At 40.8% G+C, this 27,739-nt stretch overlaps 1 protein-coding gene across 2 annotated transcripts in view; it reads left to right on the forward strand.

Annotated features, from left to right (window-relative positions):
* Positions 1-3,251: 3,251 nt before the first annotated feature.
* The window catches only part of LOC311088039 (E3 SUMO-protein ligase RanBP2-like), a 90,724-nt gene continuing 66,236 nt past the window's right edge, over positions 3,252-27,739 (forward strand). For both annotated transcript variants that reach the window (XM_084121675.1, XM_084121676.1), the window contains exons 1-6: positions 3,252-3,451; positions 4,314-4,381; positions 4,468-4,579; positions 20,151-20,303; positions 21,970-22,200; positions 22,562-22,704. In XM_084121675.1, the coding sequence (XP_083977801.1) occupies positions 3,380-3,451; positions 4,314-4,381; positions 4,468-4,579; positions 20,151-20,303; positions 21,970-22,200; positions 22,562-22,704 (779 nt within the window). In that variant the 5' untranslated portion in view covers positions 3,252-3,379. The remainder of the gene's footprint in view (positions 3,452-4,313; positions 4,382-4,467; positions 4,580-20,150; positions 20,304-21,969; positions 22,201-22,561; positions 22,705-27,739) is intronic.

A 27,739-nucleotide genomic window follows, 5' to 3' on the forward strand; every position in this document is an offset into this window, starting at 1 on the left:
ATACAAGAGGAGTAGACAAATGGTTTTTTGAAAATGCAGATTGGGAGGAATTTAGGAGTATTAGTGAACAAGAAATGGAAAACATTAAAGTTAAAGAAGGGATTGATAAGGTTAATAATGATATTTGTAATGCTATATTGATATCAGCAAGTCAGTCTATTCCAAGGAAGGGAGGTAGGAAAAAAAAGAAGATTGTGCCATGGTGGACAAAAGAGTGTGATAAGGTAATTAAATCTCGAAATAAAGCTTTTAAAATGTTAAAAAAGAATCATAGTTTTCAGAACTTCATTGAATATAAAAAGATGCAAGCAAATGTTAGGAGAATCATAAAAAATACAAAAAAAGACTTCTGGAGGAGGTTTTGTAATACAGTGGGAAGGGAAACTGAAATTGGTCAAGTATGGAATATGATAAAAAGAATGAATGGGATAAAAAGAGAATTTGGGTATCCAGTATTAAAAGATGGAGATACAATTGCAATAAAAGATGAAGAGAAAGCAGAAATGCTTGCAAAAAGTTTTGTTAAAATACATAAATCAGATAATAGTAGTAAGGAGGGTAAAAGAGGAAGGGAAAGGACATTGGAACAGTTTAAAGACTTAATACAGAATGAGGAATATAATAATGAACAATTAAATATGATATTTACAAAGGCAGAGTTAAATCGAGCTCTTAGGAAAACCAAGAATTCAGCTCCAGGTATAGATCAGATTTGTTATTTAATGCTAAGACATCTCAGCGAAGTATCTAAGGATGTTTTATTAAATATGTACAATAAATCATGGGAAGAAGGAAAATTACCACAAAGGTGGAAGGAGGCGGTGATAGTACCAATACATAAACCGGGGAAGGATAGTACAAATCCAGGAAATTATAGACCTATTGCGTTGACATCTAATATTGGTAAAATAATGGAAAAAATGGTGAATGAAAGGTTAATGTATCATGTAGAAATGAATAAATTCTTATCCAAATATCAGAGTGGTTTTAGGAGAGGGAGAAATACAATGGATCCGGCGGTATGTTTAGAACATGAGATAAGAAAAGCACAAATAAATAGAGAGAGTGTAGTAGCTGTCTTTTTCGACATAGAGAAAGCTTATGACATGATGTGGAGAGAAGGGTTGTTAATTAAACTGTATAAGTTAGGTATCAAAGGTCAAATGTATAGATGGATCAAGGATTTTTTATCAGACAGAACACTAAAAGTGAGAATAGGAAACAGTTATTCAGAAAAGTTTACAATTGAAAATGGTACTCCACAAGGAAGTATAATAAGTCCTTTATTATTTTCCATTATGATAAATGATGTGTTTGAAGATTTGGATAATGGGCTGGGCCTCTCACTCTTCGCTGATGATGGGGCAATCTGGAAAAGGGGAAGGAATATTGATTTTATTGTGAAAAAATTACAGGAGGCTATTACAATAGTTGAAGAATGGTCATATAAATGGGGTTTTAAATTCTCAGTTGATAAAACAAAAATAATGTTGTTTACAAGGAAGAAAATTGGAAGTGAGGTGAAACTAAAATTATATAATCAAGAACTGGAAAGAGTAAAATATTTTACGTTTTTGGGGATATGGTTTGATGAAAGAGTTACGTGGGCGGTGCATATTCAGAAAATAATAAATAAATGTAAGAAAATAATAAATACAATGAGATGTTTAGTTGGTAGTGAGTGGGGGGCAGATAGGATGGCATTAAAGGCAATGTATAATGGATTGATTAGATCTGTGTTGGATTATGGGTGTGTGGTTTATGGATCAGCTGCAGAAACGTCTCTTAAAAAGTTAGATAATATACAGAATCAGGTATTTAGACTATGTACAGGAGCTATAAAAACTACTCCAATTACAGCACTACAGGTGGAAATGGGGGAAATGTCTTTGGAAATGAGAAGGGTACAGCTATCATTGAATTACTGGGTTAATTTACAAGGCCATAGTCAAGAGCATCCAACACTAGACACGTTAAAGCCATGTTGGGAAAAAGAGAGGAGGAAAACTAAAAGTTTTGGATGGACTGTGATACAGAAAGCAACAGAACTTAAAATTAATCAATTAAATGTTAGTCCTACTGTTCCATTACCAGTAATAAAACCTTGGGTACTTCCAGATGCTATAGTTGATTTTACATTGTTAGAACAGAGAAACAAGGGTAAGGAATGTAATTCATATAATGTACAGACATATATTAATGAGTACTACAGTTATGTTCAGGTATACACAGATGCATCAAAGAGTTCAGACAACAAGATAGGAGTAGCATTTACTGTTCCAGAGTTTCATTTATCAATAAGGAAAAGGATCAGTGATGAGCTATCTGTGTATACAGGGGAAATGGTTGCATTATTATTAGCAATACAGTGGATAGAAGAAATAAGACCTATGAAATCAGTTATTTGTTCAGACTCCTGTTCATCGTTGGCTAGTTTACAATACAGTCATTCAGAAAGTAGACCAGATATTTTAATGGAGATAATGCAAACAATATACAGAATTCAAATGATGGGGATTACAGTAGTATTTTTGTGAGTGCCTGCACATGTTGGTGTCCAAGGAAATGAAATTGCCGATAAAGAAGCAAAAGAAGCAGTTAAAAACAATGACATTAATTTAATTGTTAATTTAAGTAAGAATGAAATTAAGAGTATTATCAAGAAGAGACTAAAGGACAGGTGGCAAAAACAGTGGGATAAGGAGAAAAAAGGTCGGTGGTTCTATAGAATTCAAAGGAAAGTGGGAGAGATGAGAATTACAGGGAAAAACAGGAGAGAAGAAATAGTAATATCAAGGGTGAGATTTGGACACACAAGATTAAATAGTACACTTTATAAAATGGGTAAACATGATACGGGAAGATGTGATTATTGTGGGCAAGAGGAAACAGTAGAACATGTTTTAATGCATTGTCGGAAATATGAGAATGAAAGAAGGTTGTTAATTCACAATTTAAAAAAAATAAAAATGCAATTTATACCAAAGTATATTCTGCAAAATAACTCGAGAAATGAGTGTTATATTTTTATTCTTCAGTTTCTTGAGGAATCTAATTTGTGGGAGAGAATAGAAAGAAAAAGAAAAAGAAAAAGAAAAAGAAAAAGAAAAAGAAAAAGAAAAAGAAAAAAAAAGGGGGGGGGGGGGGGGGGTTAGTCGTCTTGATCCACACTCCATACCAGTTGGTGGCGGAAATACACCATTATGTTGTTTGTCAACCGCCAATAAAATTCAAGAAGAAGAAGAAGAAGAGAGGAAGAGGAAGTGCATCATCACGTGATAATTTGTTGAGCCGCCATTGATCGTTGCAGACGCTGCTCCGTGTTTAAATGATACTCAGCTAAAACAGCGACGGAGACGGAGAGTGTGTGACAGCAGCCATGAAGAGGAATAAAGCGGAGGTTGAGCGATATATTTCTGCAGTTCAAAGCGCCTCTCCCTCTCAGAAAGCGGTAAGAAGAGCGAGCCCAGGCCTGAAGATGTCAGAGATTAGCCGAGCGCGCGCGCTGTCACTCAAACTGACCAACGGAAGTTCAGCGCTAATGTTGACATGTTCGATTAAACTCTCTTTTACTGCTTTAGCTGAAGGTCGTCTTTAACTACAACAAAACTATTAAATCCTTAACGTTACCTGGTCTAGCTCGCCGTGTTCTGGACCGTGTTTACAACTTATTACTACTAGCACGTGTTTACTAACTTACTTCATATTATCTTCCCCTCAGCTTCGGATAAAAGTGTCTGCTGAGTTAATAAATGTACTGTAGATGTCTACTTGTTCACTGTAAACACTTATAATTGAGCAGAACTCAACATTTGAGGTTATAAATTACAAAATGTGTAAGTTTAATAAACTTCATGATAAGTTGGTGTTAGTAGATCTTCATATTTTGACTGTGTCTGAGCGATTATAGATCATAAACTCATACAGTTTTGGGGCGCGTCTCATATAAATGGAGAAATGATGAATGTTGATGGACTGATCGATTGTGTTATTGTAATGTCCTCTGAACACTTACAGATGATGTACCTGTAGGGCTGGGAAAAAATAATGATTTATTGATTAAAACTGATTCTCATTTTGATGAACAGATATTGATTAATAAACCCTGAAGTTGATCTTTTAGTCTACGCTGTGTTCAGTGGATGAAGGAATGCTAAAGACACAGAGCATTTCACTGACATCAGTCACGTCTCCTGTAATGCCGTTTCAGTGTGATCCGGTTTGCTCTGCACAGTGAATTACTCTGTGTTGAGGATTACAGTATCACACAGATATTGTTTGATTGTGACACTAACCTGTTTTGTGTCTTGCAGAAGTCAGCGAAGGGGTTTCTGTTTGCCAAACTATACTTTGAGGCTAAAGAATATGAGCTTGCTAAAAGGTAGGCTGACTCCTTTGCTCTGTCTTCTGTCTAATGCCTGGTTTCTCTGTGAAGTGATGTGTTTCTCTCACACCATTGGGTCATAGGCATGTTTCGGAGTATTTGACTGTGAAGCCGAAGGATCCTAAAGCGCACAAGTTCCTCGGGCAGCTGTTCGAGCGGGACGGGGAAACGGACAAAGCTGTGGGATGTTACAAGGTTGGGATCCTTCTCTTACTCTGACGTGTCCCTCCGGCATAGCCTTCGCTTCTCCGTCAGCAGAGCCGGCCAATAGCAGAGACGCTTTCACTGCAAAGTATCAACATTAAATCCATTCATAAATATTATGTCTCTCATCAATCGGTCATCCCTGAACATACAATATTAGGGCTGAACGATTTTGGAAAATAATCTAATTGCGATTTAGTTTTACCAATATTGCGATTTAATATGCGATTATTTTTTAAGCTCTTTATCTTTTCTATTATTCAACAAAAACAAGCAATAAATCGTAAAATAGGGAAGGGAATCTTTAGGCACCTCATGAGCCGATCTAATTATTTCCTTTAATTGATCTTATTAATAAAACTTAAAATATTTAATTACATAATTATTAGTAGGCCTACTTATAATAATTACACATTAAAAAAAACTAAATTAATACAATTGCATGTAAAAAATTCAAAACAAATAACAAAGAGGGGAAAAAAATATTACAAGCAATAAGCAAAGAGTGCTTTCAGTATTAAGAGTCGGCTGTCTGAACGTGTTCATCTCTTTTGAAATTATAAGATGTGGTTTGTCCTGCCTGTTTAATAACTTAAGATATAACTGACTGTCACATTAATTTCGCGTCATAAAAGCATTTTGAGATGCAAATACATTTGTTTATAAAGCACACGTAGCGTCATCACGTATCTGTGTTTAAAACTAAGCTCAGACATAAATCTGAAGTTATCTTAATCGATACAGAATCGTTGGAGAATATCTATAACACAATCACATAAATTAAACATAAACTGTTATTTCCTGTAGCCAGGCCTAGGGGTGTAAATATGAATCGATTCGTATCGATGCATCGATTATACAGCCGACGATGCGATGCATTGATGCGTCCGCAAGAGTATCGATTAATGTGTTTATTTGCCGCCTGTCTATTTTCAGCATCCGCTCCGACATATGCGTACAACCTCCTCCTAAGCTGCGGGTGGCGCTAACCTCATTATTGTCCTCTACGTCACACCGCTTCACACGCGTTACTTACGTTTCACAGTCTATCTATGTTCACACACATATTGAGTCTGACTTTCAAGAGCGATGGAACCGTCACAGTCCAGTCGGCGTTCAGTCATGGGTGTGGAAGTGTTCTGGCTTCAGGAACACAGATGGAGCAGTGCTAAGAGTTGCCGTTTGTCTGATTGCACTTTATTGTAACGCCAGTTTCGCACATACTCCGTTTGCGGTGCGTATTCCGTACCCATGTTATCAGGTCAGAGCTTTCACACTGCACACGGATGCGGCCCGTCGATGCGTTCCAGGAGCGGTGCGTCTACAGCGGTGCAGAGATCGTTCCCGAGTCTATCTCTGCTGTGTGCACACGCTGGATTACAGTGACAGCGCATGTTTCGTGGTCAAAATGAACACAGATTGACCTGAAAATGCAGTAATCTCACCATAAATGCATTTAATTTAATTCTACTATTTTTCACAGTCATCTTTTTTACTTTAAGACCGCGGTAAAGCAAGGAAAACTACAATTGACCTCAACAAGGCGACATAATGATCAACACTCGTCTCATTCGTGGAGGTGGAAAAACAAGTTCTTTGTGATATGCAAGATTTATTGTATTAAAATTTAAATGCAAAAGAAAAGGCATGAGAGTCGGCTGTTTTTGTCCATTTTAAGTTTTAATTTAAAATGTTAGTGATTTTAATATATGTACATGGTTAAATATTTGACCACTTGCTTGAGCAACTTAATATAAGTAGAAGTAATGCATGGAATAATAGCCCTACGTTGTTTAAATTGTGTTTAAACGTGCACACGTCCGTTAAAGAGTGTAATTGTGTACAGAGAGAATCGCAATGCTGACACAACCTTTTCTTTATAAAAGTTGCTGATAACTTCTGGATTTGAAACACAAATAGTGAGTGTGTGTTTGTGGCGCAGCCGTGGGTCAGTTACGCACTGCACACGCAGCAGATGTGAAAGCACTAGCGTGTGCTGTCCTGCACCGCACACACACTGCACACGGAGTAAAATTTTTTTTTTTTGTTGATTTATTTGAAACTTAATAGATATCATGTAAAAATATCTAGTATTGAATCATATCGCAGGGAATTCTAAAGTATCGAAAATAATCGAATCGTTGGCTTAAGAAATCGGCATGGTATCGCTTGAAGGCTCAGATTTACAGCCCTAGCCAGGCCTATATGCGTAGCGTGCCAAGTTGGTGCTTCATCTGCAGTGCAGACTGGTTTACTCTCGCGTGTCACGTGACCAGACTGTAATCGCAGCTTTGCGGTTAAAAAATCGCATTTCATCATATCGCGATGTTATTGCAAATGCAATTAATCGTTCAGCCCTATACAATATGCAATAAATACTAAAGGAGGGGGGAAAAAACAGTTAAATTAATTTGATTTACCAGTCAAATTTGTAACTGAGACCAGATGATTTCTCTTAATGACAAAAAGCAGGATTTCTGAATATATTCATCCCAGAATAGACAGCTAAACCTGGCAACTCCAGAGTTTACACACACACACACGTGTTTCTGCCTGACTGTGTTCATCCCGATTGATGAATCTGAACGTAGTTTACAGGAGCGCTGAGCATGTGATCGGGTTGATGTGCGCATGCATTTATGTGTCACAAGCTTCGAATCGGGATATGTTTTTTGACATGCGCACATAAATATACTGAGTTTGTGCATAATAACTGTTCTCCTACATTGGTTCTTCATTAGAAAGTCTGGACTTTATTCATGTATTGGTCATATCCATGTATCCTGGTCATAGTTTGAGACGGTGATAGGGCTGGGACGGTTACCGCATTACCGCAATACCGCGGTCACGTGACGCCTACCGCGGGTCTGAGCTCGTCACCGTCATCACCGCAAAAAAAAAAGAAAAAAAAAAACACTGGCCTTCATGTGTTCACGTTGTGTCTAATGACATGGATTCATTGATTCTAATGACATGGATTGTGTCTAATAACATTGTGTCTGAGCATGGATTCAAGGTTTTCTAAACAAAACTCATCAAAAGATGGAGCAAATCCGACCTTTCGCAAGTTCGCAAGTTGTCAATGCTTGTGTTTACAACAGCCACGACGCGGCGCGTTTCAGAAGCGTCTCTCTGCACCGCTTCGCAAAAGATAGTCGCCTAGTCTATTTTCGACGGACGCCGCGTCCAAGCCGCACCGTAAAAAAAAAAAAGTAAAAGCAGGACCTCAGCTTTTAATTACAAGTGCTTATTTAACAATTCTCTCACGTGAAGACCGCATTTGTCAACCCTCGCGGAGTCGCGGCAAGTGCACACTCACAGCACCAGAGAGGAATCTTGACGGCACTTGCAAGAAAATGGATAAGTAGGCTACATAATCAAATTCACAAATATTACACCATTTAAACATTATTAAAAATACATAGGCTACTGAGTTACTAAAACAATATTTGTCAAAGAATACACTTGTTCACAGTTTTAACGTTCTTGTTTCCATTTGTTTAATTTCAAGATCTGAGGTGAATTATCCATTGTTGCTTTTACAGCTACAAAGCTGGAGCACTAAACGATATTCAAAGTCACATTGCATGCTTTTAACATTAAATAAAGCACATAAACACTACCTGAGATTATCATTGCCACACTTTGTTTGTTGTTCCAGCCGCAACGTCGCAGAAAAAAAACTGGGGGAGGGTGGGAAGGGGGGTTGAGGTTTAAAGCGGTTTACCGCAATACCGCGGGAATTTCTTGCTTTTCAACCGCGGTAAGAAAAAATCCATACCGTCCCAGCCCTAGACGATGAGCATATGAGCCGTTGTGCCGCTGCTTATGCTGATCCCGTCGTGTGGATGAGGCCAGCACTGCTGTTGCGGATACGCAGTGTAACGTTTTTGTAGTCAAAAAGCACGTCTAATTAATTGAAATCATGAAACTTATTATAAACTATTATAAAACGTATACATTTTTTATTTTTATTTTTTAAATCCTATGAAATCCTATGGTTTTGTTTCTCACACAAATTCGGTGTTGTGTTTTTTCTGGAAAGCAAAAGAAGACACAAAACATTAATTTAATTTCTTTTAATCATATGAAATTAAACAAACGAGCTTTACTGTTCAGATTAAAACATGGAAGAAACATTGATTATTGATTAAACGTCAATAACAAAAAAATAACTAGGGAATCACTAAAATGAGAGAATGATTCTGATTGTATTATATTTATTGTAATATCAGTATTACTGACGTTAACAAGGTTGCGCTGTTGAGGCTCACGCAGCCTCTCGAGGAGAAGTCCAAACAAATGTAAACTCAGTTTAAACTAATTTATTGATCAAATTAAAAAAATTTAAATGAAAGATGAAGCATACATTTAATAAGATTAGGGGGGGGGGGGTGCTCTTTAAAGGTGCAGAAATGACAATATGCAGATTTAAATATATCAGAGCTGATTGAACACAGATGAGAATATTTCTTCAGAATAAATTATATTTACAACACACACACACACACACACACACACACACACACACACACACACATAAATTCCGCAACTTTTTTACTCGGTCAAGTAGATTTACAGATTTACTAAGCACATGAAAAGGCTTCATGTCGAGCCCTGTATTATTACACTGAGACGCTTCTAAATTCTACTGTACAACAGGAACACATTTCTGACAAGTTAAACCAAACTTTATTTTTTTTTTTGACGGGTTGCCGTGAAGACCTTTGAGTTTCTGTGACGTGACGATAGTTTTCAGGTTAAATGCTCACAGAGTGGCTTTCAGAGCGGATCTAGAGTCTGGAGATGAAGTTCATACATTCGTGTCCTCGTGTGTGTGTGTGTGTGTGTGTGTGTGTGTGTGTGTGTGTGTGTGAGGTACAATACTTCGCTGTGTATGTTGATGATAATGAAAGGGAGAGAGAGAGTTTATGGCTAAGACTTTAATGCGCACTTCTTATACTGTGTTTATTCAGCTCTTATAGTGATTTTCTGGAGTGAAAGTGGACGCTTCATCTTGTCATCTTGTCATCATGTTTAGGCATGTGCCGGGTCAAATTTTCATGCTGCGATTAAAGGACAAATCAAGTGAAAAATGAACCTGGGCTTAATTAACACATGGTTACCGAGTCGATCGTTCCCTGCGATGCGTTTTCATGAAAATCGAATGTAAAGAGTTTTATTTATAAAAACAGATTAGCTCATAACACTAGTATATGGGGCACAGAGTAAGTAAAAGTAAATCGCTAGTTAATACCACTAACAAGGCTCAAAATAGCCTCACACTAACACGGGAGCATAATGAGGGTCCATACATGCAAACCGAAGCATTGAGAACTTTGTAAGTGTACAGACAGTTTAATAAGAAGATACTTTATAAAGACAGTACATTACGCGTTGACATGCAGGATCCATCTTGGAAAACAGTCTCGACTAATCGAGCCACGAACGCCGTCGATAGGATAGCTGGTCGATAGGAATTACGTTTGTGAAATCTAACGTAGCACGGCGTTCGTGGCTCGATTAGTCGAGACTGTTTTCCAAGATGGATCCTGCATGTCAACGCGTAATGTACTGTCTTTATAAAGTATCTTCTTATTAAACTGTCTGTACACTTACAAAGTTCTCAATGCTTCGGTTTGCATGTAGGGACCCTCATTATGCTCCCGTGTTAGTGTGAGGCTATTCTGAGCCTTGTTAGTGGTATTAACTAGCGATTTACTTTTACTTACTCTGTGCCCCATATACTAGTGTTATGAGCTAATCTGTTTTTATAAATAAAACTCTTTACATTCGATTTTCATGAAAACTCATCGCAGGGAACGATCGACTCGGTAACCATGTGTTAATTAAGCCCAGGTTCATTTTTCACTTGATTTGTCCTTTAATTGATTCAGCTTTTATCACGGTATACGGTATTATCACGATATTTTAATTGCTCAAGAGAAACGGATGGATTGGGGGGGATGTAGAAAAAACAACTTTCATCACAATAGGTGTAATTGTGATTGTCAAAACATTTGGTAACTAAACAGAATTGTGTTAAGTTTAGTTACAACAAGTTACAATGTTTACATGGTACAGTGACTGGTAGGCTACTGTTTGTATTATTGCTTAACACAATTTTCACGATTTCAATTCAATTCTTGGGATTTGATTTCAATCTTGATTCAATATTGACTCTTTGGATAAATATTAGGTACAGTAGATAGCCTACATGTTAATCTTTCTGAAGAAAAAATATATCTCACATAATGCTGTAAACATACAGAGAGCCCTGTCAGCTACTATTATTAAAGGTTAAAAATAACAAATTAAATTAAATACAATTTGGTTTTCATTATAATAACAATTATGACAAGTAAAAATATAATACAAATGTAATATAGTGCACATATTTAGCAAAATACTCCTCTCTATAGCTATTTTTTCTAGTCAACTAACGTGTTGGTCATTAAATGGCTTTCCTGAGGTAAATGTAACGTTCTGTGACATATTGTTGTCCTGCAGTTTTATTGACCTCTTTCCGTGGCTGAAAAACACTGATTGATCGATATTATGTATGAGGCATAAATACCTTTCGGTAAGTTGTACTGTATCTTTAAATAGAAAGTAACAGATGATCGGTTTACTTGAACTGAGGCGCTACAGCGATCTGCATCACAATATTGTGCATATTCATTACCGCGATTTATCGCATTACGGAATACCGGCACATGTCTAATCATGTACAATAAACTTCATAAAACTCATCAGTAAAGTTTTGGTCATTAGGGATGTCCCGATACCACTTTTTGCAGAACGAGTCCGATACGATACTTTAATTTTTAGTACTCGTCGATACCGATACCTGAATTTTCACTGCATTTGTAATTTTTAGATGTATTAGTAGTTAAACCAAAAGAATATAAATCATATTAGTTGGCTTAATTTGTTCATCAAATATATATTTCTTTCAGTTATTTTCATGCTTAATTAAGCCTGCTAAAATGCATTGTATGAGCTTCTGTTACTGTCACTGTTCACTCTATTGCTCTATCATATTGTATCTTTCATTTAATATCACAGCACGTATATCTAGAGCTGCTTCAGCAGGGCTCAGTGCTGTGGATCGGGTCAGCGGGTCAGATGTTTGTCAAAACCAGTGAAATATCAATTATTTAATCCAATTTTGATACAACAAAAACTACCATCCTAATTAATGTGAATTTAAAACAAGTAAGCAGTCAGTAACAAAATAAGAACAAACAATCGAATTACAAATAGGACAAATAAATACAATAGAACAAAGGCTACAAATGAAATAAACTGTTTTTAGAGTTTTTCAGGTGATCTAACAGGTACAGACATTTGAATAAAGTAATCAAATGTGAAAAAGCATATTCATTACTGTATAAATTATATATAGATGGATATTTTTGTAAAGTTGAAAAGGGTAGCGTATTTACTCAAGAGCAGTGAGTAATTCTTTGTCCTTTGTGTGAACATTAAAACACAGAAGCAGGATTATTAGACTGCTGCCCCTTTAAGACCGAACGCACCGACTGCATCTGAACATGCTACTGTTCATTTGAGAGATAACCGACTTTGTTTACTGGGATACTCGCCAAGACGGGCGTTATTACATAATTTTGTGTGAATTCGTCCGTACAAGCGCAAGACGTGAAAGACAATTTAATTCAGTTTTCGCGCGCTGAGACGCTGCTTCGGATGTTTGCGTTCTGGAACGTCCTGTAATAATGTAGGGGACCACTCGTTATACTTAAATCAGGTAACAGTTCATGTTTTACTTTACTTACATATACGATTTAGTTTTCATCCAAATAACATGTGCTGAGTGAACGATCAGCAATCAAGAGCATTCAACAGAAGTTCTCTCTCTCTCTCTCTCTCTCTCTCTCTCTCTCTCTCTCTCTCTCTCTCGCTCTCTCTCTCTCTCTCTCTCTCTCTCTCTCTCTCTCTCTCTCTCTCTCTCTCGTCAGTTAACGTTAATAAGCTACATGCCTCATTTTATTTTCTTTGCCATTGACATCCGATAGAACAAGCTTTCCACTGATGTCTGCTTAAAGGGATGTGCTCGCAAAATGTACGTGGTATCGGCAAATTTTTATGAGTATGAGTATATGAGGACAGTATCGATACTGGTATCGGGCCATCCCTATTGGTCATCATTCGGACAGGGTCCGCTACAGCAGGCTTGTACTAACAGTGGATTAAAGGCACAATATGTAACTTTTTTGCTTTAAAAATAGCACAAATCACTATCCCTGTTTTCGAGATGCCGAGAGCTCCCATAGACAGTATATAAACGAGAGCTCCACGTCCGAGACTTCCACCGCTCCTACATGTACTTTATTAAACAGGTGAGCACATTTACATAAAACTAATCAATGTTATATAGTTCAACAATGATAAAATGTCAGAATATGATCAGTATGTTATTCTAATGTTGATCTAGTTTACTGCTAGTCTCATACAGACAAACTAACACATTTCAACACATTCAAATGCAGTTTAGTGTGCTAGTGTAATGTTAGACCAAGTGAAACAGCGCTGCGTTACCTCACAAGTTTAATTTGTCTAATAAACTGACCTGTGAGTAGTAATTCTGCGTGTAGTTCGGTAGAATGAAATGTCCATATTCCTTTATGTCCGTGGGACTTGCGTCGCGTGTGGAGCTGATAGCTGTCTCTTAGCAATCCCGAACTGCTTCATATCACAGTCATGATAAAAGCATCGATGTATTCAGTCATCCATAAACATTATTAGATCGGTCGGCTTGACGTTGACGACAAGATCCATAATTCTTAGCAAATGTTGCGTCATCAAACTACGCCTTTGTTATTGTAAGAGGCTAGCGACCCCTAGCGGCGAAAAAAAATTACATACTGTACGTTTAAAGCAAGATGACGACAACATAAGTTATAACCATAATTAATCTAGACTATGCCTGTTCTATCTCCATGCAGCATATATTCTCCGGCTCTGTGGGCATCATTGTCCGACTCCGGGTCGAGCTGAACACTGTTGACAGTTTCTGACAGTTTCAGTGCGTGAGATTGTCCTGTTTTGTTGCCTCCGGAGCACAGGCTCTTGAAGCTCCGCCCTCTTCTAGAAAGTGGGCCGGCAGCAGCAGCTCATTTGCATTTAAATGGACACAAAAACGGTGCATTTTTGCTCACTCCCAAAAGGTGGCGATTTTAACATGTTGTAAAAAATTTATCTGTTGGGTATTTTGAGCTAAAACTTCACATACACACTCTGGGGACATCAGAGACTTATTTTACATCTCTTAAAAATAAGCATAATGGGTAGGGATGGGTATCGTTAAGGTTTTAACTAGGGATGTAAACGGTTAATCGATTATCGATTAATTGTCGACAAGAATTTACTCGATTAAATTAATTGTCGGCTAATTGAACATTGCGAACGTGACACGAGATTCTCGCGGGCGGCGAGAGACCCGACACAAACCTGAGGCGGCAAAAAAGAAACCAAACATGAGGCGGTCAAAGCGGAGTGGAGTGTGGGAGCATTTCAAATTTGAGGCGGAGGAGGACGAAAAGTGCCACCATTGCGCATATGCTTCAGTTATTGTGTGTGTGAGAGATCTCAGGACTGGTGGGAGCTACTGGCTTTAAATATTGGCTTTAACAAGGAGACGTGGGTCCGAAATTTTGTTGTGTACAACATGTTGTGTCAGCGTTTGTCCACATTCCTCTCCTACGACGACACGTTTCGTCGGGTCATCCGTCCCTTTGCAGATGCGCGTCGGGGTTTCTCTCGTCATTAAACCGCGGAGACGTTGCCTAATGCCTCAGAAACTCCGACCTGCCTGTTTACATAAGTCGCATTTGCACATATCCGATTTATTTCCACATATGAATGAGGCCTGAAACCGATCTCGATATATCCGAATGCATGCGTTTTTTTTAGTTCTACGTCGACGTCATATTTTTTGCGTCGACGCTGCTTTATTTATTTTTTATTTTTATTTTTTTGTACCATTCCCGGAGGTACAGCTTGCCACACACACACCGCCCGCCGTGTTATTCCGTCATGTTTTCTCCCTTTCTTTCCAAACCGAGACAAACGCCAGTCTCCTTTCTCTGCAGAATGTGATAAATCCGCTCAACCAATCACAGCGCACCATTCCACGCATTGTAAACAGTAACGGTGGCGCTTTGCACTTTTTGATCAACAAACAAACAAAAAAATAATACATTTGACGGCCTGTGAACCTGTGGTGGTTTCTGCCGTAGGGAAGAAACGTAAGCCATCGAAATCGAATCATTTACGTGAGGAGATTAAGAAGATGAGGCACGCGGGAGGAAGAGAAATGCAGACTGTTGCTTGTTCTCACACGACAGCATCAAACTTCTGTCGAATGCTGACACGTGAACCCCAGGGGATCTTTTAAAAAACCTTAAATTCTTGTACTCAAAGTCAACGAAAACCGAGCAGGACCATTTTACAGCTGATCGCTGTCAAAAAATTTCAGAAGGTATTTCTTAGCGATAGCGTATTTCCAGTACGTGCCTGTATATAAGATTAGTATTGACCGAGTTCAGAGGCTGTCATGTGGATCAACTTACTTTGTTGTGTATTTTCAACAGTTTCAATATGAAAAATAACTTTTATATTGATTCAATGGATTAATTGCATTTAAAAAAAAACGTGTCATGAATTTATTGCATTTTTGGGGAAAAATAATCTGTTTTTATAATAAATCTTTGAAAATCAAAATCTGGATTTGAATTATTTATGTTATTATAACCTAAATATGCTATGTGAAAGTTTGAAACAGAAAATAGTGGTTTTCATCTTGCCACTTTCTTGGTAAAGAAAACACATTTTTTACTCAAATTAATCAAAATGGATTTATCACGTTTATACTATATTATTCAGAAGTAAACATTGCAGCTGACAGTGTGTTTATGTCAGAATGTTTATTTTTTAAACCACAACCTTCTAAGTGCTTCTTTTACTGATATATTTAACAATATCTTTTGCATTTCTCATCCAAACAACGTCAAACTTGGCGCTGCACTTACTCGTGCCCAGACAGCTGTCGAGTTTGAAATCCATCGGAGTAACGGTTCGACAGAGATATGCGAATAACAGACAGGATAATTAATTCAAATTAGTCGTTAGATTAGTCGACTAATCGATAAAATAATCGCCCGACTAATCGTTTAATAAATAATCGTTTACCCCAGCCCTAGTTTTTTTCCTGTTTACACGGTCGTAGAACACATCGGATCTGTGTCACATGTGAGCAAAAAATCGGAATTTGGTCACATTTCACTGACAATGTAGACGAGGGACGCCCTCTAATGTACTGTCACCTTCCTCAGGGGTGATTTAAGTTGTGTTCAGCTCTATATTTGAAGTTTCCAGGTCTAGTAATCTTACTGTCACCTTTCTCAGACCAAGGGGGATTATAAAGGCCCTTTCACACCGGATGCGTAACGAAAAAGCGAATAGTTCGTGTGCGAATAGTTCGCGTCAAAACCATTCACATGAGCCGCGTAAACACGGTCTCTATCTATCTCTAATAGTGTTAGCTTTCTATCCCAAATGTATTTTAGCCTTCTAGCCTACACAGCACAGGACTATACAACGACTAAAACTAGGGCTGTACTCAACCAAAGAAAATCTTGGTCGACTGAAGTCCTGAAATTTTCGACTAAAAATCGACTAAAATCGACTAAAAATGACGTTAGAAAAAAAAACGTTAAGTTAATTAGATGCGCACTGTGCGCAGGACTTGGTAGCCTTGTTGTCCGCCTAAATGAATTATAAATAAACATAAACAACTAGTAGGCTATTTGCAGTATATTAAATCGTTTTTGACCTAATTATTTTGCACTGAAATGAGTCTGTCAGCTCTGACAGCGCTGCATCACGTGCACCTGCGCAATATCATAGCTTATGATTTCCGAAAATAGTACTATGTTGTCAACTAGTGATATCATCACAAGAACTGTTGAGGAATATGCAACATAATTTAGACAATTATTTTTGTCATATGTTATAATAAGTTGTCTGTAATAACTGTCAGACACTATCATTTCACCGTGCATGTCCTCGCACCGAGCGAGGCTGAACATGAGCTCAGCTTCGCAGCTGAGACACGAATAGACTATTAACTTAAAGCTTTTACTCTTAATAAACACAAAAGGCACGTCCACTTTAATAAAAAAAGAATATTTATTAAACAAACCAGATCAAGAGCAGAAACGAAATAAAGTGCATAACTGAAAAATAAAGCATCCTAGGCTCAAAACTAACACAACCAACAGCACAGCGCAATTGCGCATTAGGCTCCAAATAAAAAAGTTAGGTTATCACACTAAAACATTGAAATATGCAAATTCTGATATGTTCATATAGCCTACTCAAAACAGACAGGCAAGCTAACGCAGACAAGTGAGCTTAACACTTTTAGATGATATGTCATGTTTGTCGTCGAGCTGTGGAAAACTGTTGCTTGCAAACTTTGCATTCAACCTTTTTCCTGTTATCAATTTTAACAAAATGCTGCCACACTGTCGATTTCTTTGTTGTTGACATGTTAGAAGAGGACTGACTATTAAACGCTCTCACAATTAAATAAATAATATTCAGCATCAAACCTTCTACGCTCGGACGCTCTCTCTTGGGTTGGGCTAATCCAAAAAAGGTGAAAACAAGGGGGGTGTTCTGAAGACAGACTGTTACAGTGAAACAAGGGTACTCTGAAAACACCCCCATTAGCAGTTAGTGCTTTCCACCTGATGAAATGAGCGCGCCTCAGCGCGGCAAAACTGATGAAATAAACGCGGCAAAACTGATGAAATAAACGCGGCAGAAAATCGACCAATCAGAATTTTGGTCGAACCAGAACGTATCGACCAATTAATCGACTAATCGACTAGGACAGTACAGCCCTAACTAAAACTATCACACAACATACTCACAGTCGTGATAACCGGGTTGGTTGGCAATGCTACGCCACACAATCATTGTCCTTGTAGTATGTGATTGGCTGAAGCCTTTTCTGTTGCCAAAAAAAAAAAAAAAAATCGACATCGAAGCGGGAAAAAAATAAGTCGTTTTTTCGCCGCAGCACATTCGCGTTCGGTGTGGAAGCGCTCATTACACAAACAGCTGATCAAAAAATAAAACCATCGCACGAATGCATCCGGTATTCGTGCGTCAAAATCGCGTCCTGTGTGAAAGGACCTTTATTGCTGCTGCTGCTAATGTTTCAAGTTCTTCATTCGAGTAGTTTACCAGATAGATTATTATATGTAGGCTTAATATTGTGGGCTAAGCCTACCCATGTAGATTTTTATTTAAAATGTATTTTATGTTGCTTAATGTTTCACATGCAACAGGTGAGCCAGTGCACAATTATTTTTTATGTATTTTAATTTTCTGTAGATAATTTTTGTTAAACTACATAAATGCCATTATCTGTACCGTATCCCAACTGTTACAGTAAAACATCAATTGAGCAATATAACATGCATTTTTATTCAGTAGCCTATAAGCAATATTTAGCTTTTTATGTTAAAGACACTATTGATACGGTGAGAAATTTATATTCTCAGGAAAATAGCCGCTTATCAGTTAATCGTTAATCGATCGATAAGGTCAATCAATTAATGATTAATGAATTAATCGATAATTTGCATCCCTAGTTTTAACGGTATTACTACTCTTACCGATACCCCTTATCGATCCGGTACTTTAACGGTATTCTTATCGGTTCTTTTTGTTATATTAAAATAAAGGAAAAAAATGACTTAGAACATAATTAATATTGCTTTATATTTTTAAATGTAAAATAAATATCTATAGCAAAAGAAAAAGCAATGCTTTAACAAAACAAATAAAACATGTTATGCAGAAGGGTGCAGGCTTTTGTGCTTTATATACAGAAGACATAGGACACCAAAAACAAAGTACAAACACATGGTCAAACAAAAAAAACGTATACAATAAAACAAATATACAAATTATACAGTATATCCAGTGCTTTAATTTCAGTAATGTCTGACATTACTGTTCAGGAGTAATATGGGCTAAAAAGACATCTAATAAAGTCAGATGTAAAATAACACTGCATAGTTTATCATCATAGATAGATTAAAGCTTATAAAAGCCAAAATTATTCATTCAAGAGCTGCGACTGATTTTCTCTTTGCCTTTTGTTGTTTGGTTCACATTAATGGAGCAATCGTCAGCAGGTTTATTAGACTGATGCCTCTTTAAGACCAAATGCAGATCTAATCATTATTACGCATCATATTTTCTCCCAACTATTAACGCCCATTTAAGACATAAACTGTATTTAAGTGAATAAACTGTTTAAGTGAATAAACTGTTTAAGTGAATAAACTGTTTAAGTGAATAAACTGTTTAAGTGAATAAACTGTTTAAGTGAATAAACTGTTTAAGTGAATAAACTGTTTAAGTGAATCTCCAAGACAGCCATTTTGACATTTTTGTGTATATCTGATCGTTTAGATGCGCACACGAAGCTCAAAATATACGTTGCTTGTCTCGTTGCGGTGTGTTTCGGAGCTCCCGTCGCATTTGGAACAGCGTCAATTTTGGTACTTTTAATAGCCTTTTATTATCAAACGCGTCCCGCAGTTTAGCAACAGTATAGACTACATTTTACAACAATCACCGATCGTGCAGATTCTGACGTTACGTTTGGGTTTAGGGAGAAATGACAGCGCACCGCTGTGAAGGGAAGGAAGCTGCGCCAGACAGAATGCAGCTTTAGTTTATAATGGTTATACCTCAAATATCTTCTTTTTTTATAATCATTGGAAGCCAAAATCTAAATGTAAAATAAAATTAGTTTAATATCAAAGATCTAAAGAGTAACCGTTTGAACGCCGTGGCTCCGCATGAAAGATATCTCTCTCTCTCTCTCTCTCTCTCTCTCTCTCTCTCTCTCTCTCTCTCTCTCTCTCTCTCTCTCTCTCTCTCTCTCTCTCTCTCTCTCTCTCTCTCTCTCTCTCTCGCTCTCGCTCTCGCTCTCTCACACACACTCTCTATCTTTAGCAAAAATGCATCACAGACAAATGGTTCAATATTATTATATATAGAAGTGGCTGGTGAGATTAAATGTGCAAGACAATAATTTCTTAATAGCAATAATAAATAGCACGTGTACTTTCTTCATTTCTCCAGTACCGACAGCAGAACCCATAACGTCCGAGCTTATCGATCCAGCGGTCATTCATAATTCAGCACCGGGGCCCGTTTAATACCGGGTTTCGGTACCCATCCCTAATAATGGGTGCCCTTCGAGCGCTTACAAACACCTGAACCAGAAGCGATGTGACCTCTTGTACAGAAATGGAAGTTTGTTGATCATAACTCGTGTTGGTTTATCTCGTGGGTATCAGTTTCTCACGTTCAGTTATAACACAGTTAGTCCAGGTGAAGCACATCAGGAATATTCTGCCCTTTGTTTCCAAGGTCGTTGTATTGTTAAACTTCTAATGCACTTTTAAAGTTTTAGCATGAAATGCTGATGTTTGTTTCTGAACTCCAGCGTTCAGTGGATCTGAATCCGCCTCAGCCAGACCTGGTTCTGAAGCTGGCGGAGCTGCTGTGCGGGAAACCGGAGGCTGACAACCGGGCCGAGTTCTGGGTGGAGAAAGCTGCCAAGCTGCTGCCGGGACATCCCAACGTCTTCAACCTGAGGGTCAGTGCGCACATCCCATCCCATCATATCTCATTCCCATCCCATCATATCTCATTCCCATCCCATCACAGTGTTTCCCCTACCATTATATAAGGGGGGCGCCCCGCCCTCCTAACGGCTCCCCCCGCCCCCCTTGAAGGTCAAGTAAATTTGATTTGAATTTATTTATAGTGCCAGATTACAATTTGTTATTTTATTAAAAAAACTAAATAGCCCTTAAGTAATATGTTATTTATCTTATTTCCACGATGGCATGTCTTTTCTGTCTGTGTTTGCGCGTTTACAATTAGCTATTCCAATGAGTGCGCAAGCGCGCACACTCACACACAAACAAACACTTGCGTCAAATACAGATGAGCACTAGCGGACAGAGAGCGCGCGGCGGGAAATATGTCGCTGAACTGAAGATGGCAACACTCACTCTACTGCGAGTAGCAGCCGGAGTAGCTCTCCTGCTCCGCCCGTTTCACACATATTTCGTTTGCAGTGTGTATGCGGTGAGTATTTTTTTTCCATAGCCTACCCATGTTTACAAAGCTTTTACACTGCACGTGGATGCAGTCCGTCGATGATCGATTTCTTTCAGTTGCGCTGCGTATACAGCATATCGTTTCCGCACCGAGTCTATTTTTGCCGTTTATATACTGTCTATGATTTTTTCCTGTGCTGCAAACGCTGAATTAAAGTGACAGCGCATGTTTCGTGGGCAAAATGAACACAGATTGACCTGAAAATGTAGTCATTTCACCATAAGTGCGATTAATTAAATAAAATGTAGTAAATTTATTTAATTAAATACTACTTTTTTCACTTTAAGACCGGGGTTAAGCAAGGAAAACAATTTACCTCAACAAGGCGACATAATGACATTCGTGGAGGTGGAAAAACAAGTTCTTTGTGACATGCAAGATTTATTGTATTAAAATTTAAATGCAAAAGATGTTAATATAAGTACATGGTTACGTATTTTACCACTTGCTTGAGCAACTTAATATATAATTATATAGAAGTAATGCATTGAATAATACACTGTTTAAATTGTTTAAACGTGAATGTGCGTTCACAGCAGTGCTGCGTCTGACATGATTGTTCTCTCCAATAAATGCATCATAGAAATAAAAACTTCTCACAAAAAAGCCCATTTAAAATTAGTTTGTCATATAAATGTATTAACACATTAACGAACAATGAATGAGCAATATATTTGTTAGTATTTCTAAATCTTTTTTTAGTTGTTAGTTAAAAAAATAAAACTATTAAGCTCTGGTCCATTAATATGAACAAATACTTATATACATTTAACAAAGGTTATTTTCAAAAGTCAGTTTTAAAAAGATTAAAATATGTTTATTTTATTTTTTTAAACAGATATCTTATGTTAACATTTTTAGCGCAATTTTCCCCCGGAAATTGCGCTTATCAACTCATGATTTCTGTTCTGTGCGTCTGTGCGCACCAATCTTGCACTTCTATCTACTCCTCAATCAGACCACCTAGAGACTTCGGGTTTTCGGCATTATGTTAAGAAAGGTCTAATCTCGGGAACGCACCAAAAAAAAAAAAAAAAAAAAAAAATCCCCCCCCCCCCCCCCCCCCAAACCTGTAAATCTAGGGGAAACACTGCATCACCTGCTCTGAACACACCCTCTCTCTCTCTCTGATGCAGGAGAAGCGTCTAAGCACTCGAGGACAGAACGGCTCCATCCAGCTGTACGAGCTGCTTCAGTCTGAGCTCAAGCTGCGGCCCGACGACTTCTACATCAATGAGCGGCTGGTGCGTCTGTACAGCGCAGACGGCCGGCACGAGGAGGCGGTGAAGCACTGTCTGGAGGTGGAGAAGACGGGCCTTCTGAGGGACCGTCTGGAGTGGTACGAGCTTCTGGTCAGCACCCTCCAGGTCAGTGATCGTCTCATCTCCTCTTATGTTAGATGAGCTGACTCTTACATGGGTTGCTTTTTGGGAGATTTTACCCAAAACTTGACAGTGTGCCCTTCATTAATCAAATCCATAAGACTATTCTTCATCTTTTAAACCACAAATAGTGATTTGAAGCATCAAGTTACTTTCAATAGGTGTTGTATTCTATTGTAAATGCCATCTTTTGACGATGTAATCGTGCAGCTCTTGTGTCAGTACATGCTCTTCTGGGACAGAGAAGGATGTTTTGGGTTCTGTCTGTTTTGATGTGACCATGAAAGGTTTGAGCAGATCAGGAGAAGTTGGTGATATCGAGAGTGATCAGTCTTCTGTGTTTCAGGAGTATCTCTGCCGGCCGAGCGTGGCGTTGAACGAGCAGGCGTCGCGCAAGTTTCACAAAGAGCTGCTGTTAGCGCTCTGCAGCCGCGTCCGACTGACGCTGAAGGAGAAGAGCTGCGAGGAGAGCGCTGATGCTCTCGGGAGGTACGGCAACACCAGCCTGTCTGACACTACCACAACACAGCACACATGCGGCAAGATTTCACCAACTCAAAGTATTTGCACAAATCGTATAATCCCTTTAATGTGTGGAGACAGATCGCTGTTGAACCGATCATATCTTCCTCTATACTACTATTTACAGCAGCAAATAAACATCAGTGAACATCAGAAGGAACAACTTACTGAAATCAATCATGCCTCATGTAATCAATCAATCAGTGTTTCAACCACAGAAAGACGCCAATAAAACAGCTTGAGAACAATGTCACATAACGACGCATTTACCTCAGAAAAGCCATTCAGTGATCATAAACTCGATAGTCAGCTAGAATATACACTATATTGCCAAAAGTATTGGGACACCCCTCCAAATCCTTGAATTCAGGTGCTCCAGTCACTTCCATGGCCACAGTTGTATAAAATCAAGCACTAGGCATGCAGACGCTTCTACAAACATTTGTAAAAGAATAGATCGCTCTCAGAAACTCAGTGAACTCAAGTGTGGTACCGTGATCGGTTACCACCTGTGCAATAAGTCCATTCGTAAAATTTCCTCACTAAATATTCCACGGTCAACGGTCAATTATAACAAAGTGAAAGCAATTGGGAACAACAGCAACTCAGCCATGAAGTTGTAGGCCACGTGAAATCACAGAGCGGGGTCAGCGCATGCTACAGCTACAGACCTCCAAACTTCTGTGGCCTTCAGATTAGCTCAAGAACAGTGTGTAGAGCTTCTTGGAATGGGTTTCCATGGCTGCATGAGCAGCTGCATTCAAGCCTTACATCACCAAGTGCAATGCAAAGCGTGGGATGCAGTGGAGTAAAGCGTGGGATGCAGTGGTGTAAAGCGTGGGGTGCAGTGGTGTAAAGCGTGGGATGCAATGGAGTAAAGCGTGGGATGCAGTGGTGTAAAGCGTGGGATGCAGTGGTGTAAAGCGTGGGGTGCAGTGGTGTAAAGCGTGGGATGCAGTGGAGTAAAGCGTGGGATGCAGTGGTGTAAAGCGAGGGATGCAGTGGAGTAAAGCGTGGGATGCAGTGGTGTAAAGCGTGGGATGCAGTGGTGTAAAGCGTGGGATGCAGTGGTGTAAAGCGTGGGATGCAGTGGTGTAAAGCGTGAGATGCAGTGGAGTGGGATGCAGTGGTGTAAAGCGTGGGATGCAGTGGTGTAAAGCGTGGGATGCAGTGGAGTAAAGCGTGGGGTGCAGTGGTGTAAAGCGTGGGGTGCAGTGGAGTAAAGCGTGGGATGCAGTGGTGTAAAGCGTGAGATTCAGTGGTGTAAAGCGTGGGATGCAGTGGTGTAAAGCGTGGGGTGCAGTGGTGTAAAGCGTGGGGTGCAGTGGAGTAAAGCGTGGGATGCAGTGGAGTAAAGCGTGGGATTCAGTGGTGTAAAGCGTGGGATGCAGTGGTGTAAAGCGTGGGGTGCAGTGGTGTAAAGCGTGGGGTGCAGTGGAGTAAAGCGTGGGATGCAGTGGAGTAAAGCGTGGGATGCAGTGGTGTAAAGCGTGGGATGCAGTGGAGTAAAGCGTGGGATTCAGTGGTGTAAAGCGTGAGATTCAGTGGTGTAAAGCGTGGGATGCAGTGGTGTAAAGCGTGGGGTGCAGTGGAGTAAAGCGTGGGATTCAGTGGTGTAAAGCGTGGGGTGCAGTGGAGTAAAGCGTGGGATGCAGTGGTGTAAAGCGTGAGATGCAGTGGAGTAAAGCGTGGGGTGCAGTGGAGTAAAGCGTGAGATTCAGTGGTGTAAAGCGTGGGGTGCAGTGGAGTAAAGCGTGGGGTGCAGTGGAGTAAAGCGTGGGATGCAGTGGTGTAAAGCGTGAGATTCAGTGGTGTAAAGCGTGGGATGCAGTGGTGTAAAGCGTGGGGTGCAGTGGTGTAAAGCGTGGGGTGCAGTGGAGTAAAGCGTGGGATGCAGTGGAGTAAAGCGTGGGATTCAGTGGTGTAAAGCGTGGGATGCAGTGGTGTAAAGCGTGGGGTGCAGTGGTGTAAAGCGTGGGGTGCAGTGGAGTAAAGCGTGGGATGCAGTGGTGTAAAGCGTGGGATGCAGTGGAGTAAAGCGTGGGGTGCAGTGGAGTAAAGCGTGAGATTCAGTGGTGTAAAGCGTGGGGTGCAGTGGAGTAAAGCGTGGGGTGCAGTGGTGTAAAGCGTGGGGTGCAGTGGAGTAAAGCGTGGGATGCAGTGGTGTAAAGCGTGAGATTCAGTGGTGTAAAGCGTGGGATGCAGTGGTGTAAAGCGTGGGGTGCAGTGGAGTAAAGCGTGGGATTCAGTGGTGTTGAGCGTGGGGTGCAGTGGTGTAGAGCGTGGGGTGCAGTGGTGTAAAGCGTGGGGTGCAGTGGTGTAAAGCGTGGGATGCAGTGGTGTAAAGCGTGGGATGCAGTGGTGTAAAGCGTGGGATGCAGTGGAGTAAAGCGTGGGGTGCAGTGGAGTAAAGCGTGGGGTGCAGTGGAGTAAAGCGTGGGATGCAGTGGTGTAAAGCGTGAGATTCAGTGGTGTAAAGCGTGGGATGCAGTGGTGTAAAGCGTGGGGTGCAGTGGTGTAAAGCGTGGGGTGCAGTGGAGTAAAGCGTGGGATGCAGTGGAGTAAAGCGTGGGATTCAGTGGTGTAAAGCGTGGGATGCAGTGGTGTAAAGCGTGGGGTGCAGTGGTGTAAAGCGTGGGGTGCAGTGGAGTAAAGCGTGGGATGCAGTGGAGTAAAGCGTGGGATGCAGTGGTGTAAAGCGTGGGATGCAGTGGAGTAAAGCGTGGGATTCAGTGGTGTAAAGCGTGAGATTCAGTGGTGTAAAGCGTGGGATGCAGTGGTGTAAAGCGTGGGGTGCAGTGGAGTAAAGCGTGGGATTCAGTGGTGTAAAGCGTGGGGTGCAGTGGAGTAAAGCGTGGGATGCAGTGGTGTAAAGCGTGAGATGCAGTGGAGTAAAGCGTGGGGTGCAGTGGAGTAAAGCGTGAGATTCAGTGGTGTAAAGCGTGGGGTGCAGTGGAGTAAAGCGTGGGGTGCAGTGGTGTAAAGCGTGGGGTGCAGTGGAGTAAAGCGTGGGATGCAGTGGAGTAAAGCGTGGGATGCAGTGGTGTAAAGCGTGGGATGCAGTGGAGTAAAGCGTGGGATTCAGTGGTGTAAAGCGTGAGATTCAGTGGTGTAAAGCGTGGGATGCAGTGGTGTAAAGCGTGGGGTGCAGTGGAGTAAAGCGTGGGATTCAGTGGTGTAAAGCGTGGGGTGCAGTGGTGTAAAGCGTGGGATGCAGTGGAGTAAAGCGTGGGATTCAGTGGTGTAAAGCGTGAGATTCAGTGGTGTAAAGCGTGGGATGCAGTGGTGTAAAGCGTGGGGTGCAGTGGAGTAAAGCGTGGGATTCAGTGGTGTAAAGCGTGGGGTGCAGTGGAGTAAAGCGTGGGATGCAGTGGTGTAAAGCGTGAGATGCAGTGGAGTAAAGCGTGGGGTGCAGTGGAGTAAAGCGTGAGATTCAGTGGTGTAAAGCGTGGGTTGCAGTGGAGTAAAGCGTGGGGTGCAGTGGTGTAAAGCGTGGGGTGCAGTGGAGTAAAGCGTGGGATGCAGTGGAGTAAAGCGTGGGATGCAGTGGTGTAAAGCGTGGGATGCAGTGGAGTAAAGCGTGGGATTCAGTGGTGTAAAGCGTGAGATTCAGTGGTGTAAAGCGTGGGATGCAGTGGTGTAAAGCGTGGGGTGCAGTGGAGTAAAGCGTGGGATTCAGTGGTGTAAAGCGTGGGGTGCAGTGGAGTAAAGCGTGGGATGCAGTGGTGTAAAGCGTGGGATGCAGTGGAGTAAAGCGTGGGGTGCAGTGGAGTAAAGCGTGAGATTCAGTGGTGTAAAGCGTGGGGTGCAGTGGAGTAAAGCGTGGGGTGCAGTGGTGTAAAGCGTGGGGTGCAGTGGAGTAAAGCGTGGGATGCAGTGGTGTAAAGCGTGAGATTCAGTGGTGTAAAGCGTGGGATGCAGTGGTGTAAAGCGTGGGGTGCAGTGGAGTAAAGCGTGGGATTCAGTGGTGTTGAGCGTGGGGTGCAGTGGTGTAGAGCGTGGGGTGCAGTGGTGTAAAGCGTGGGGTGCAGTGGAGTAAAGCGTGGGATGCAGTGGAGTAAAGCGTGGGGTGCAGTGGAGTAAAGCGTGAGATTCAGTGGTGTAAAGCGTGGGGTGCAGTGGAGTAAAGCGTGGGGTGCAGTGGAGTAAAGCGTGGGGTGCAGTGGAGTAAAGCGTGGGGTGCAGTGGAGTAAAGCGTGGGATGCAGTGGTGTAAAGCGTGAGATTCAGTGGTGTAAAGCGTGGGATGCAGTGGTGTAAAGCGTGGGGTGCAGTGGTGTAAAGCGTGGGGTGCAGTGGAGTAAAGCGTGGGATGCAGTGGAGTAAAGCGTGGGATTCAGTGGTGTAAAGCGTGGGATGCAGTGGTGTAAAGCGTGGGGTGCAGTGGTGTAAAGCGTGGGGTGCAGTGGAGTAAAGCGTGGGATGCAGTGGAGTAAAGCGTGGGATGCAGTGGTGTAAAGCGTGGGATGCAGTGGAGTAAAGCGTGGGATTCAGTGGTGTAAAGCGTGAGATTCAGTGGTGTAAAGCGTGGGATGCAGTGGTGTAAAGCGTGGGGTGCAGTGGAGTAAAGCGTGGGATTCAGTGGTGTTGAGCGTGGGGTGCAGTGGTGTAAAGCGTGGGGTGCAGTGGAGTAAAGCGTGGGATGCAGTGGAGTAAAGCGTGGGGTGCAGTGGAGTAAAGCGTGAGATTCAGTGGTGTAAAGCGTGGGGTGCAGTGGAGTAAAGCGTGGGGTGCAGTGGAGTAAAGCGTGGGGTGCAGTGGTGTAAAGCGTGGGGTGCAGTGGAGTAAAGCGTGGGATGCAGTGGTGTAAAGCGTGGGGTGCAGTGGTGTAAAGCGTGGGGTGCAGTGGAGTAAAGCGTGGGATGCAGTGGAGTAAAGCGTGGGATTCAGTGGTGTAAAGCGTGGGATTCAGTGGTGTAAAGCGAGGGATGCAGTGGAGTAAAGCGTGAGATTCAGTGGTGTAAAGCGTGGGGTGCAGTGGAGTAAAGCGTGGGGTGCAGTGG

This window comes from Abramis brama (assembly GCF_963993115.1).
Source record: "Abramis brama genome assembly, chromosome: 8".
In the NCBI taxonomy this organism is placed as follows: Eukaryota; Metazoa; Chordata; class Actinopteri; order Cypriniformes; family Leuciscidae; genus Abramis; species Abramis brama.